The sequence below is a fragment of the Antechinus flavipes genome, chromosome 1 (assembly GCF_016432865.1).
Source record: "Antechinus flavipes isolate AdamAnt ecotype Samford, QLD, Australia chromosome 1, AdamAnt_v2, whole genome shotgun sequence".
Taxonomy (NCBI): domain Eukaryota; kingdom Metazoa; phylum Chordata; class Mammalia; order Dasyuromorphia; family Dasyuridae; genus Antechinus; species Antechinus flavipes.
Window position 1 is genome coordinate 252,881,219 of NC_067398.1, and position 13,891 is coordinate 252,895,109.

Here is a 13,891-nt window from a genome sequence, read left to right on the forward strand (position 1 = left end):
TGACTGGTAGCATCTTGCTACTGAACAAGTTAGGAGTCTAGAATTCAGAATTATATTAAGAGTAAGGAGGACTAGGACAAGGTAATCCCAGATGGGGTTTCTGTAGGATCACAATTTACCTTTTGAGTCTATTCAAGAAGATAGTGCTACTAGTTATTCTGAATCTTTACTAAATTCACTTTCAGGAGATGTGATTACGTTTAAATTTGATTTTTACCCTCCTTCTCCCCTTATTCTATATGTGTATGTATGAGTATGTTTTTATATGCAATTTTAGAATTAAACAGTTTACTGTGTGTGTCTGAAATTATGAGATAGCATTTCTTTTGTGTTGTAAAAACTAACTCCGGAGGCTGGTAGAAATGGAGACCACTTCAAATCTTTTGAAAGAATGTCAGTCACTTAAAAAAACATGTATATGAGCGTGAGAGAGAGAGTTTGAGTTTGTGTGTGTGTGTCTGTTTCTGTCTCTTTGACTCACATTCATTCTCATTCTCATTCTCTCTCTCTCTTTCTCTCTCTCTCTCTGTCTCTCTCTCTCTCTTTATATTGCCTGGGAGAAAACTGGATGCAGGCACTAGATACAGCCTAAGTTCAGAGTTTGGGTGTCTAGCTGTTTGGCACTTGCTTATTAATGAATCTGTAAATACTTCAGTAGGATTAAACACTATTGGCTTATGCCTTGCAGTGACATTACCTAGTCCTATAAAACATTAGAAAATGAAGTGTTAGAGTGATTATATTCTTTTGCTGCTAGCACAAGAAATTACAGGTTCAAAAACCTCTTCATGTAGTGATAAGCCTTGTGGACGTACTTAAGGACATATTCCAACACATTAGTTTTCTTCTAGTCCACCATAGAAAAAACTATTTCTTACCCTAAAGGAAATCTTTTGCAAACACACTTGCCAGAAATATGCTTTGTATTACCTTTCTGTTTATTTTTTCCCCTGGCTGCCTTGGATTGATATAATTCTCCCTGATTAAATATTTGTGCAAAATTTTCTCTCAGGAACCAGTGAATTTACAGACAGTCCTCTTGGTGCTCTAGCATCAAATCTTGTGGAAATGTTAATTTTGCTTTGTTCTCGAATCTTTCTTCTCTTGCTCTCATCTCACTTTTCTGTGCAGATCCAACATCTTTAAGTGTGTTTACTGAAAATATTTAATTTCTTACACTCGGTTCTAGGTTTATGCTAAAACACATCTATCTTGTCAGAGCTCAAAATATTTTAATAACATATTATTGTTATAGCTTTTTCACAGCCAAGACCAACTTTCTTGGTGTTTCTGCTGAGAGTTGAGGCTGAAGCCATTGAGACTGTGTATAATTGCAATGTTTGCTTGGAGTATTTCAGTCTTGTATTCACCAAACTACATGTTGAAGTCTTAGATGGGTAGTTTGGGGTTTGTTTATTTGTTTGTTTTATTTGGTATTATTTCAGTGAGATTTCCTTTTGCAGCTAATATTTATCTTTTTTATTGCTCTACATGGTCAACAGTTCATATCTGCTTTTACTTAGTGTTTAGAAAACCTAGTTCATGCATTTCAGAGATATAACTGTGAAATTTTAATGAATATCCAAGCATAGCAAGACTATTTATTTGTATGAGAGGAACATTCCACTTGAATTTTGTTTTTAGTTAATCTTTTCAAAGGTTATGTGAAGTAATTTATTTAAGCCAAATAACTCCACACTGTATTTATGTAGATTCTGAGATGGATAAAGCAGTGTCTTAGTCTTCATGCGCTCACAGTCTAGTAAGATGATAAGGCATATTCAAAAATAACTATGTTACAAAGTAGATATCTTAATAAGTATTACCAAAAGTGTAGAAAACAAAAGGCCCATGAAGTTCAAGGCACACTACAATGGTACAAAAAAACGAATAGGGATAATCTATTATGCCATTTTTCATAGGCTTTGTTTCAGTCAATTAAACAGAAGTCTTTATTAAGTGTACATTATGGACCTAAATTTCTCCTTATTTCTATTTCCCCCTTTCATTAAACATTATTCTACCTGGATCCCATCCCTGATAGTAAAGCACCATCTTTCTTTCTTTCATAATCTCTGAGATCGCCTATTTGTGTCCATTTCCTCCCCATGATATACTATAAGAGTCTTATTGATACCCATCAGTTGATAGTGTCATTCTCTTAAAGAATTTCTTTTCTTTTGGGGAGATTTGCTTTTTTTCCGTTTGATAAATGAAAACTTTCTCTTCAGGAATACACGATGGTTTACACTGCTAGTTTTTTCAAATGGTCACTTGGATGTATTTGAGGCTTAGGCAGTGGTCCTAGCTTTTGACAGCTTATATCATGTGAACAATAGATAGCTCAGGGATGTGACCCTGTTTATCTCCTTCCTTTTTAAGCTAAACAACTGTTACATTTCTCTTAATCATTCCTTAGCCCTTTACATTTTGGATTCCAGCCTCATCACTCAACTGAAATTGTTCCCTTCAACACTATCAGTGATGTTTTAATTACAAAATCTAATGGTCCATTTTCAGGCTTCAGCCTCTATGACCTCTCTGCTACCTTGGACATGATTTACCACTTTCTCCTGCAGATACTGTCTCTTCTCTGGTTTTCACGTCTTCTTCCCTGGTTCTTCTACTTGTCTTTATACTACTTCTCAATCTTCTTTGCTCTTTCACAGTGCATATTCTATTCCAAACTGTAGCTGAACTCCAAGACTACCATTCTCTGCCCTTCTTTTTAAAACCTCATCGGGTCCCATGGGCTTAGTTATCACCTGTATCATCAGCTATCAACTGACTAGCTCAGAGATAGTTCCACACTACAGGTCTAAAACTGAACTCATTATCTTTCCCTCCCCATTCTACCCCTTTTTCATACTTACCTTTCTCTCTCTCTTTTTTTTTAAAATAACTTTTTATTGACAGAACCCATGCCAGGGTAATTTTTTACAGCATTATCCCTTGCACTCACTTCTGTTCCGATTTTTCCCTTCCCTCCTTCCCTCCACCCCCTCCCCCAGATGGCAAGCAGTCCTTTACATGTTGAATATTACCTTTTTCTGTTGAGTGTAGTGCCTTTCTTCCAGTCTCTCAGGATGGTAACTTTGACACCCAGACATCCCGTCAGTTGCCAAATGCTGGCATTTCTATTACATCTCTGGCACCTGACTTCTCTTTACTCACACAGCTACCACTTACTTCAGGCTTTTCTCACCTCTCACTTGAACAATCACAGTGATCTCCTAATTGGTTCCCCCATTCAGTTTATCTTTTATGTAGCTTCCAGAGTGGTTTTCCTTAGCTGAAGATCTCATGTCATTTCTATTCAGAAAACTCCAGCAGCTTCCTTTTGCCTTTAGGATAAAATATAATTCCTGTATTTTGCTTTTAAAGATCTTTCCATGGAAATATTATTATCCCCACTTGACTGATGAGAGAGTTAAGACTTTACAAAAGTAGTGACTTGGCCAATGTCAAATGTGAGAACTAGGACTTGAAGGCTAATATCTTTTATTTTGCCTCAATTAAACCACCCTATTATATGTGTTACAATACAATTATAATTAAATGGTACCACTTTAATTCATCAGGAACTCTAAATGTCTTGAAGCTAAAAGTTGTGAGAAAGTTTCATCAATAAGTAAAAGGACTTTTAGTAAATTACAAATACTGGATGACTTTCTTTAACTCTGTAATCTTCTTTTCTTAAAGGTTCAACTATCTCAAACCCTAGAAGAATTGGGAAATCAGAAAGAAAGAGCTGAAATGGTAAGTTTGTATGTACTTCTACCAGGTACTCTCATGATAACTTTTGTTTCCCATCATATCAATTCTATCTGCTTAGTGATTTTTGCTATTTAAGAAAGAATTGCCTTTCCCAAATAGGTCAAAAGATTTGTTTACCTACTCCACTCTCTTCTTTGTCAACAAAAGATTTTTAACTTGATAAGATTATTTTTGCCGTTTTTTTCATCCAGCTCAAGATGGGGAATATATGGCCCATGGACCCATGAAATAATTTGGTCTGGCCCTATCAATGCAACCACAGGCAATAATGATTGAAAACTAGACACAACAACCCCCCATTGCTTGAATTTTTAAGATGATAATTTTGTATGGTCCAGCAATGATGTTGTAAATACCAGGTGATCCTTGGCAGAAAAAGGTTCCCCATCCCTGACCCAGAACCTTTGTTCATTTTGTTAGTCTGAAAAGGTAAATGAGAACAGCAGATTTCCTTCATAATATGACTTCTTACTTTACTTGCTCTTCTTCTTCTTTTTTTTTTTTTAGTAAGTAATATTTTATTTTTTCCAATTATATATAAAGCTAGTTTTCAACATTCATTTTAAATAAGATTTTGAGTTCTTCCTCAAGGTGGAAAGCAACCTGATATAGGTTATGTATATACAATCAATTTAAACATATTTCCACATTAGTCATGTTGTAAAAGGAGAATCAGAACAAAAGGGGAAAATCATAAGAGAATAAAACAAAAGAAAAAGTGTAAAATAGTTTGCTTTGATTTGCATTTGACTCCATAATTTTTTCTCTGGATGTGGGTAGCATTTTCCATCATGAATGAATCTTTTAGAATCCTCATTGCTGAGAATTGCAAAGTAAATCATAATTGATGATTGCACAGTGTTGCTGTTACTGTGTACATTGTTCTTTCTTGATTTTGCTCACTTCATCCAGCATCAATTCATGTAAGTCTTTCCAGGTTTTTCTGTAATCTGCCTGCTCATCATTTCTTACAGTACAAAAATATCCCATCACATTCATATACCATAACTTATTCAGCCATTCTCCTATTCATTGACATCTTTTCAGTTTCAAATTCTTTGCCACCACAAAAAAAAAAAGAAAAACACCCTATATGTTTTTGTACATGTAGCTCCTTTCCCCTTTTGTATGATCATATAGGTGCTAAATAAAATGCTAAATCAAAGGATTTGGTTGACCTTTGAACATAGTTCCAAATTGATCTTCAGAATGTTTGGATCCTTTCACAACTCTGTCAACAAAACATTAATGTCCCAATTTTCCCACATCATCTTCAACATTTATCATTTTTCTTTTCTGTCATATTAGCCAATCTTATAGATGTGAGGTGGTGGTATCTTAGAATTGTTTTAATTTGCATTTCTCTAGTCAATTGTGATTTAGAGCATTTTTTCATAAGACTGTAAAATAGCTTAATTTTCTTTATCTGAAATCTGCCTGTTCATATCCTTTGACCATTTATCAACTGGAGAATGATTTAGATTCTTAGAAGTTTGATTCAGTTCTCTATATATTTGAAAAAATGAGGCCTTTATCAGAAATACTTGCTGTATAATTTTTTCCCTCAATTTTTTACTTTTTTTCTAGTCTTGATTGCATTGGTTTGCTTGTGCAAAAACTTTTGAATTTAATGTAATAAAGACTATCTATTTTGCATTTCCTAGTGTCCTGTTTGATCAAAAATTCTTCTTTCCTGTAGCTCTGATTGATAAATTATTCTTTGCTCCCCTGCTTAATTTATGGTATCACCCATTATGTCTAAATCATATATGCATTTTGACCTTTATTTTGATATACAATGTGAGATGTTGGTCTACTCCTAATTTCTGCTATACTGTTTTCCATTTTCCCAGTAGTCTTTGTCAAATAGTAACTTATCCCAGAAGCTAGAATCTTTGGATTTATCAAACAAATTTCTAAATTACTATAATCATTTACTATTCCTTATATACCAAATCTATTCCACTGATCCACCACCCTATTTCATAGCCAATTCACTTGCTCTCTTAATGTAAAATTAAGATATCTTAAGAGACTTCAAGTAAACTTAGAGGTATAACTTTATTAGTCTGGTTCAATTTGTCTTTTCAGATATCTGAGCTATATTAAGTGTTTGGTCCTGATGCTCACATTTTCTTGGGAAAAATACCTTGAACTTGTTTCATTTACTCTATTATAATCTGTCAGTTCTGGATGCAATTCTGGTTTTAATGATGCTTCGTTTTTCTTAACAATAAGTGAAATGACCACAGTTACCAAGTTCCAGAATGATTGGAAGTGAATACATGAATCTGTCAGTGAACTTTGAATACTTGTTTCCATCTCTTTCTCCATTCTCTACCTTATGTTATAAACTGCTGGGAAGTGGAAGGTTTGTGAAAGTATGTTCATAGGTCTTATCAGAATGTATCTATTCCTATATTTTAAAACTAACTTTAGATGATTATTGAGTTAATTCTGATCCCAAACTGGCTATCCCTTTGCTTTCCTTGTTTTCTGTAGTTAGTTGAGGTTTAAGTATTTGATAGAATTTTGGAGTAACAACAGTTTGAAACAGAGAGCCAGTTCATGTCTCAGCTGGGATTCTGTCCTGTGACTTTCTCATTCCTAGATTCTGGGAATCTGTGTCAGTAATTCATACTTTAGCAGGTTGGGAGGTCTCATGAGTGAAGAGTTTATTTTCTGTTGACTTTAAAGAAGCTGGAAAGGAATGTGTATTTTTGAAGACTGCTGCATCCATTGGGGTGGGGGATGGGGGGGACCCTGGGGAGAATCTTGATGTTGTGTATGTCAACGTGTATCTCTTCCTGAATGTTGACCTGAATTGAAACATGCTCAAGGGTCTTGTTTCCTGTAATGTGTACAAGGCCAAGAAGAATTAGAAATGAATTTGTCCTAACCACATGAGAAGGATGTGGAGTGTGGCTAGAAACATTTCAGAAACTGCCCCTAAAGATGTCCTTAAATCTGGAATTCCCAGCTGCCTAAAGAAGACTTACATGGTATTCAATTAGCTTGACTGCTTCAAGTTTTAGAGAAAAAGAAACCAACTTTTTTGATGCTATTTCTTTGGGCAGAGGGTTAAGAGATAGAGGGCAAAGGCTGCTGGCATTATGCCTTGTCTTTTTTGGATGCTACACACCACAGATCAACAAACCACCAGTGCCTCATTGGGTAGCCACGTTCATGTGATTTGAAGAGGCCCTTGACTAGACAGAGGTCTTATTGGATTGCAGATTAAACTGTAATCAGTTGGATGTGTTGAGGTGCGTGCACGATTATTAGGACACATTTTTCAGTCTAGTGGAATCAGCTTGCATCACTCTGTGACTCACCTGTATAATTGCTGTCCCATCCAGATCCCGCCTGCCCCCTCATTACTTGGCCTGATAGTATGATCTAGTAGCTTCTGACATATTTTGGTATGCTATACTAGAAGCTAAATATAAAGTGAGTGGAGAGGGACGATTCTGCTAACCGAGTTCCTCATTATAGCTGGAGAGAAATTGTTGAATATAAAGAGATAAAGTTATCTTGCCAGGGTTAAATGGTAAGTTAGGTGACAGAACCAGTTTAGGACTTAGATTTGGTTCTTGCTACAGTTTTTCTTCCCTTTTCCCTATTCTCTTTCCCATGTATACCTTTAGTGGTGTAGATCTGGTGAAATAATACAGTACAATAGGATGCAATACAATGTATCCCAATAGTATTTAGTAAGTGCATACTTTTGTGCAGAGTGGTCTCCTGGAAACCAGGAGAAATGAAAAGCTAAATTAAGTACCATGAAGGTTACAGGCTAGTAGAGGTCAGATAAGACGCCAACACAGGTTAACTCTGGAAGCCAACGTTATGTGAAAAGTGCATTAGATATTCCTCCCCCAGGCCACCTCTTTGGAAGCCCTTAATGTGTGATTGCAGGATATGGCCTCCGTCCCTTCCTCCTTTCACTCTGTGGCTGCTCTCCCTCTCCTTGATTTCCATCTTCAGCCTGAGATTTCAGATCTCAAAGCCATGTTCCACCTGCTGTACTGATGGGGTTTCTGCTTTATTCCCTCGAATTTTTGGTCTCCCCTTCTTTAACACTCTGATGCCAAGATGGGGTGTCTGAGGAGACTCAGGCCGCTCCTGTCCTGCTCTAACTGACGGAGAGAGAGTGCTGGGCAGTGGCTTCGCCTGTGAAGGGACATTTCTCTGTGTGCATAAGTGAGAGGATGAGCACCTGCTGGGTACGATCCGGCAGGCTCCGGCGCTCTCTGGAGGGCACCTGGCAACTCTGCACGGTTCTGCCCCGCCTTCCCAGGAGCACGACTGAGAAGACTTGGGGCAGCTAGGGGGTGCCGCGGATAGAGCGCAGGCCCAGTCCAGGGTGAGCTGGTCTTTACCCTCCAATGGGAAATACTGAAAAGGGAGGGAGTGGGGGGGCGAGAGTTTCAAAGTTGGTTCTGTGGTGCAGAATGGTGAGCTTCTGGAGATCATGAAGTGCAGGAAAACAGCTAATTGGGAAATGATAACAATTCACAGTAGTCTATAGTAATCCATATGTTACTTTATGAGTTTGTGTGTTTCTATGTTTCTCAGACATCCTTAGCTAAATTTTCTTCTCAGGGGTGAACTATGCACTTCATTTCTGTTATCTCTCCCCTTGGTATCCCCTTGGAGTATGTTGCAAATGGGTTGTTCAGTGAATGTAGACTCAGGGTGTTAAACTGGAAGAGCTGCAGAGATGATCTAATCCAACTGGTTTACTTTAACAGAGTAGTTAATGAAGCTGTTCTAGAATTGCTTAATTATACATTAGTGGTAGAGCTGGGATGCTACCTCCCTCCTACCTAGAATGCTTCCTTTCCTTTTCTCTACTTCTTGCAGTACTTGGCTGAAATTCTACCTTCTACAGAAGGTCTTTTCCAGTGCCCTTCCTTGTATCCTTCCTCCTCCCCAGCTGCTAGTGCCTTCCATCTGACATTACCTTCCACCTTCTCCTCCCTCCCCACCCCCTTATATATTCATACCTCTATATGCATACATGTGTCTACATGCAGATATCTTTTGCATGCAGTTTTTGTGGGCGTTTTGCATGTTGCCTCCTTTAAGGGAAGAGACCTTAGAATAGCCCTTTTTCTAAATGCTCTTCACTTATTTGTACAATATCTGACATAGTAAAACGCTTAATAGGTTTCCCCCCTTATTGCTTTCCTGAACTTCATGGACTCTGGAAACTCATCCTGCTGCCAAATGAAATCCATTCTGAATCAGTAAATGTTATCTTCCTCTATTAGATTGTGAGCTCCTTGAATGCAGAGACTGTCTTAAGCCTTTCTTTGTGTTCTTTTTACTTAGCATGATACCTAGCAATAGGAAATACTTATTAAGTGTTTATTGATTCAGACTCTAATTATTTGCTGATTGACTAAAACCTAGGTCTTGTGATTTCTAGTTCATTTAGTTCATTTAGAACAAAGGCAAAGAGTTTGGAGAAAATGGTAGCAGCTCATATTTTCCATTGTTGAATTACTGACAAGAAAGGACATGATAAAAGAATACCTTAACTGACTCATTCTTGGTAATTCAGAGGTTTTACTTTGGGAGAACTGGTCTTTAAATGCGATTAACCAGTTCCTTGGGCAACTAATCATTCTCTACCTTTTATAGGGACCATTCATTTTAGAGCTTTTCACTAGAAAGTCCATCTTATGACCCTCAGAAAGACTCAGTCTCTCTATTAAACAAATGATGAATAAATGAAAAAAAAGTTATTAAACTTTGTGCTAAGTTCTGAGCTTTTCTAAAGGGAAAAGTAAGATAGGCACATTTGGATGCTTTTCTAAAGTGACCTCTTACCATGAGGAGTTGACCAAGATTATCTGTGCTAGATACTCCCAGTGCCAAGTTGAATACATTTATGATAAAGCATAGGGAGCTGGGAGATCCTGATTGAGAAGTATTATCTAGCTGAGATGGTGACTTAGATGGGACATGACCAGGATGATGAAAAAATGACCCTTCCCTTCTACTTTCCTATGTCTTTGTACCTTTAGCCCAGGTTCCCAGGGTGGTAGCTGTATCAAATGTTGGAAGTCAAAATTCTGGGAAGAAGGGTCTATCATTATTTACTTAATCACGTTGCTTCCTTGTTAAATACCCAAGGTCCACTAGGTTGTTGTTGTGATTCTCTAGTTCTCTGTGTGGGGCAAATTTTCTTGATCCCAAGTTCATTTATTTTTCCCTTCTCAGAAGATCATATATACTTTTCTCCCCATGCTGTGCATTTCAGTAGAATGGAAACTTGGTCAGGATATTGACAATTTTTTTTTTTTGGGGGGGGGGTTGTGGTTGTTGTTTTTTTTTTTTTTTTTTTTTTTTTTTTTTTTTTTTGCTTTATTTTGTTTTGTTTTTGTCTTTGTGTTTCAAGCATCCAGAATGGTGCCTTGTACATAGTAGGTACTTATTCAACGTTTGTTGAGGTAAACATCTGCTTACCTTGCTCTGGTAAATTATGTCATTACTTCTATTTCATGATTCAGTTATTATTTTCCTGGCCAAAAAAAAAAAGTCAGTTTACTGCTTGGGGGGAAAAGTAGAAATTTAAACAGCTTTAGCTAATTACAGTCGACAAGACAAAGGCAGTTTGACTTTCCAGTATTAATTAGCAAACCCATACTAATTAGCTTGTATAAACGTAATTCATGCTTCTTTTCTTAAATGCAGTTCATATCACAACTGAAGATGTCGCTAGGCTTTGTGGCTGTATCATTAACATACTTCACCCTAATTAGATATGGCCAGTAGTGGCTGAAGAAATGAGTTTGTGATTACAACCATAAAAAAAAAATCTTCTAATATTTTGCATCCTTTAGGGAGGGTGAACTTAGAATTTATTTTCTAATTTAAGAGAAATTATATCCATCATGATACTGTGTAATTAGAATAGTACAATTCTTATTCTTCTTTCTCCTTCTTCAACCTATTTATTTGTTTGTTTAATTGATTTCCTTTACTTGCTGCCATTGAGACACATGATATTGGTCTGAACAGACTAAGGAATCAGAGTTATAATTGGGAAGTTGAGCTATGCTTGAAATTGTGACCTACTATGAAATGTGCATTTTACACTAAAATGTGCATTTTGGACCTTTAAGGTTTGTAAAATATGTTACTCTGAGATACATAGTGCAACTATTGCAACTATTCTTCTTTCTTTCTTTCTTTCTACAAGACAGTGCCACCAAGGTATTAGTAACACACAAACACATGTGCACACAGGTAGCTATCTATCTGCATGGAGCTGAGTACATATGTGTTACCTCAAATAAAATTGGTCTTACCATTGTCTGATTGCATGGAGTCCTTAGCTAACAACAATAACAGGAACAATAAACAATATTTATATAGTGCTTGAAAGTTAGCTAATTCCTTTCCTAATAACTCTCTAAGATGGGTACATTTAAAAACAAAACCAAAAAAACTTGTAAAAATCTTCTGGTCTTTTAATTAATATTTACAAAGTACTTTACATATATTATTTCATCTAATCTTCACAACAAACTGTGATTTGTGCTACTATTATCTCTGCTTTTCAAATGAGAAAGTGAGGCTCACAGATTAAGTGGTTTTTATAGGATCACACAGATAATGTCAGTGGCAGAATTAAAATCCATTTCTTCCTGACCAAATGAAGTCCAACACCATGTCCACTACATCATGTTGCTATCCAAGTATATCATAGAAGTTTACTCAAATCCAAGATTTTTTTTTTTTTTAGTGATAGATAAATGCTAGCATTTATTATAAGTAAAATTTGATAGACATTACTTGATATTTTGGGGTTTTATTCTTCAATCTCAATACTTGTATACATCTGCATTCTCATCAACGTGATTATTCATTTAAATTGATGGGTTTTTTTTGTTTGGTTTTTTTTTTTAATTTAAATTTAATTTTATTTAATAATAACTTTGTATTGACAGAATCCATGCCAGGGTAATTTTTTACAACATTATCCCTTGCACTCGCTTATGTTTCGTTTTTTCCTCCCTCTCCCTCCACCCCACCCTCCCCCCAAGATGGCAAGCAGTCCTATATATGTTAAATATGTTGCAGTATATCCTAGATACAATATATGTTTGCAGAACCGAACAGTTCTCCTGTTGCACAGGGAGAATTGGATTCAGAAGATAAAAATAACTCGGGAAGAAAATCAAAAATGCAAATAGTTCACATTTGTTTCCCAGTGTTCCTTCTTTGGGTGTAGCTGTTTCTGTCCATCATTTATCCATTGAAACTCAGTTAGGTCTCTTTGTCATAGAAATCCACTTCCATCAGAATACATCTTCATACAATATCGTTGTCGAAGTGTATAATGATCTCCTGGTTCTGCTCATCTCACTTAGCATCAGTCCATGTAGGTCTCTCCAAGCCTCTCTGTATTCATCCTGCTGGTCATTCCTTACAGAGCAATAATATTCCATAACATTCATATACCACAATTTACCCAGCCATTCTCCAGTTGATGGGCATCCATTCACTTTCCAGTTTCTAGCCACTACAAACAGGGCTGCTACAAACATCAAATCCAAGATTTTGCATAGTACTCAGAGGAAGCAGATGAGTGAAGGGCTGACAGACCAAATGAAAATGTAAAACCAAAATCAGTGGAAGATTTTCCCAAGATCACAATGAAATGAACTAGAAATTGCAAAGCTCAGTTGCATAATTCAGAATTTCTTTGAGTGCATGTAAGATCTTTTTAAAACAAATCAAGGATTTGTACTCTTGGATCTTGGATGTACTGAATTATATGTACTTAAATTTTATAAGAACTTATTTGGGACAACTAGTTGATGCAATGGATAAAGCTCTGAGCTTGGAGTCAGGAAGACTACTTTTTCCTGAGTTCAAATATGTCTTCATACACTCACTAGCTGTGTGACCCTAGGCAAGTCACTTAACTCTGCCTCAGTTCCTTCATCTGTTAAATGAACTGGAGGAGGAAATGGTAAACCACTCCAGTATTGTTGCCAAGAAAATTCCAAATGGTGTCATTTTCAGTCATAACTGAAATTACTGAATAAAAACAAAACCAAAAAAACTTATAAACCATTTGCTCATTTTTTTCAAAGATTTTCCTTTAGAATTTCTTTTCCAGCTTTATTCTTTTTTTTTTAGAAAAATAAGTAAAATGAGACATTGCTACTAGCATTCTTTGACATCAAAGCAAAATGAAACCTAAGCATTTAATGATTTTTTTCAGTTCACCCAAAAGAAAACTTTGATGATGCTAGGATTGAATCCCTGGACTGGATCCCTGGTGCCTAAGTTTCATGTGTAACTTTCTTTTTATTAGACTATAATACTTTTCCTTAGTCAGATACTTCCAAAAGCTAAAGATAGTCATCGTGTGGGAGTATCATTCTCTGTGTAGCTTATCTTTCTAGGAAAATGATCCCAATGTAAAAAGGGGATAGAAAAAAAGATATTTGTTTTCTTTACTGAGCCTTTGTTATTGCCCTATAATTACTTAGGTGCATCTGGCCATGAAAGGATTTTCCTTATTTTGGTGCAGAATCCCAAGTTGAATCACATTAATTTCTGCCCCTGAGAAGTTTAGTTCAAGTGGAACAATGTTATTGACAACATTAAAAGTAGCTTTGCAAGGGTGAAACCAAAGGCCAGTATTTGCAATGGAAGGAAAAGTGGTTTCTTGAACCACTTTTGTCAGGCAGCTAGCCTCAGTTCCTGAAGTATGGATGTTTTTGCATAGTTCTGTGTATAGGTTTATTAGAGATTTTTAGTGTCAACAGTCAAATATACCTTGCCTACTACTTCCCTGTTTCTACTTCCTTATTATCTGATTTTCTCTGGTATGAAATTCAGCGCAATTACTCTGATTTGGTAGGGAGCCTGCAGATGGAGAAGAAGTTTTGTTCTCAGACTATAGGTAGTGAGAAGAAAGTTGTTTTGTTTTTTAAATAACTCTTAAGGATTTTAGTTTAATAACAGCTTCTTGGTTATTTTCCCTTCTCTTCCTACAAATCATATTGAAAGATCTGCTTTAAATGATGGGTTGAATTAATATTAACTCACCTTTTATAGTACTTTAAATTTTTCTGAGTATTCA

At 36.2% G+C, this 13,891-nt stretch overlaps 1 protein-coding gene across 2 annotated transcripts in view; it reads left to right on the forward strand.

Annotated features, from left to right (window-relative positions):
• MAD1L1 (mitotic arrest deficient 1 like 1) overlaps window positions 1-13,891 on the forward strand; it is an 872,812-nt gene that overhangs the window by 452,937 nt on the left and 405,984 nt on the right. For both annotated transcript variants that reach the window (XM_052000199.1, XM_052000207.1), the window contains exon 13: window positions 3,703-3,759. In XM_052000199.1, the coding sequence (XP_051856159.1) occupies window positions 3,703-3,759 (57 nt within the window). The remainder of the gene's footprint in view (window positions 1-3,702; window positions 3,760-13,891) is intronic.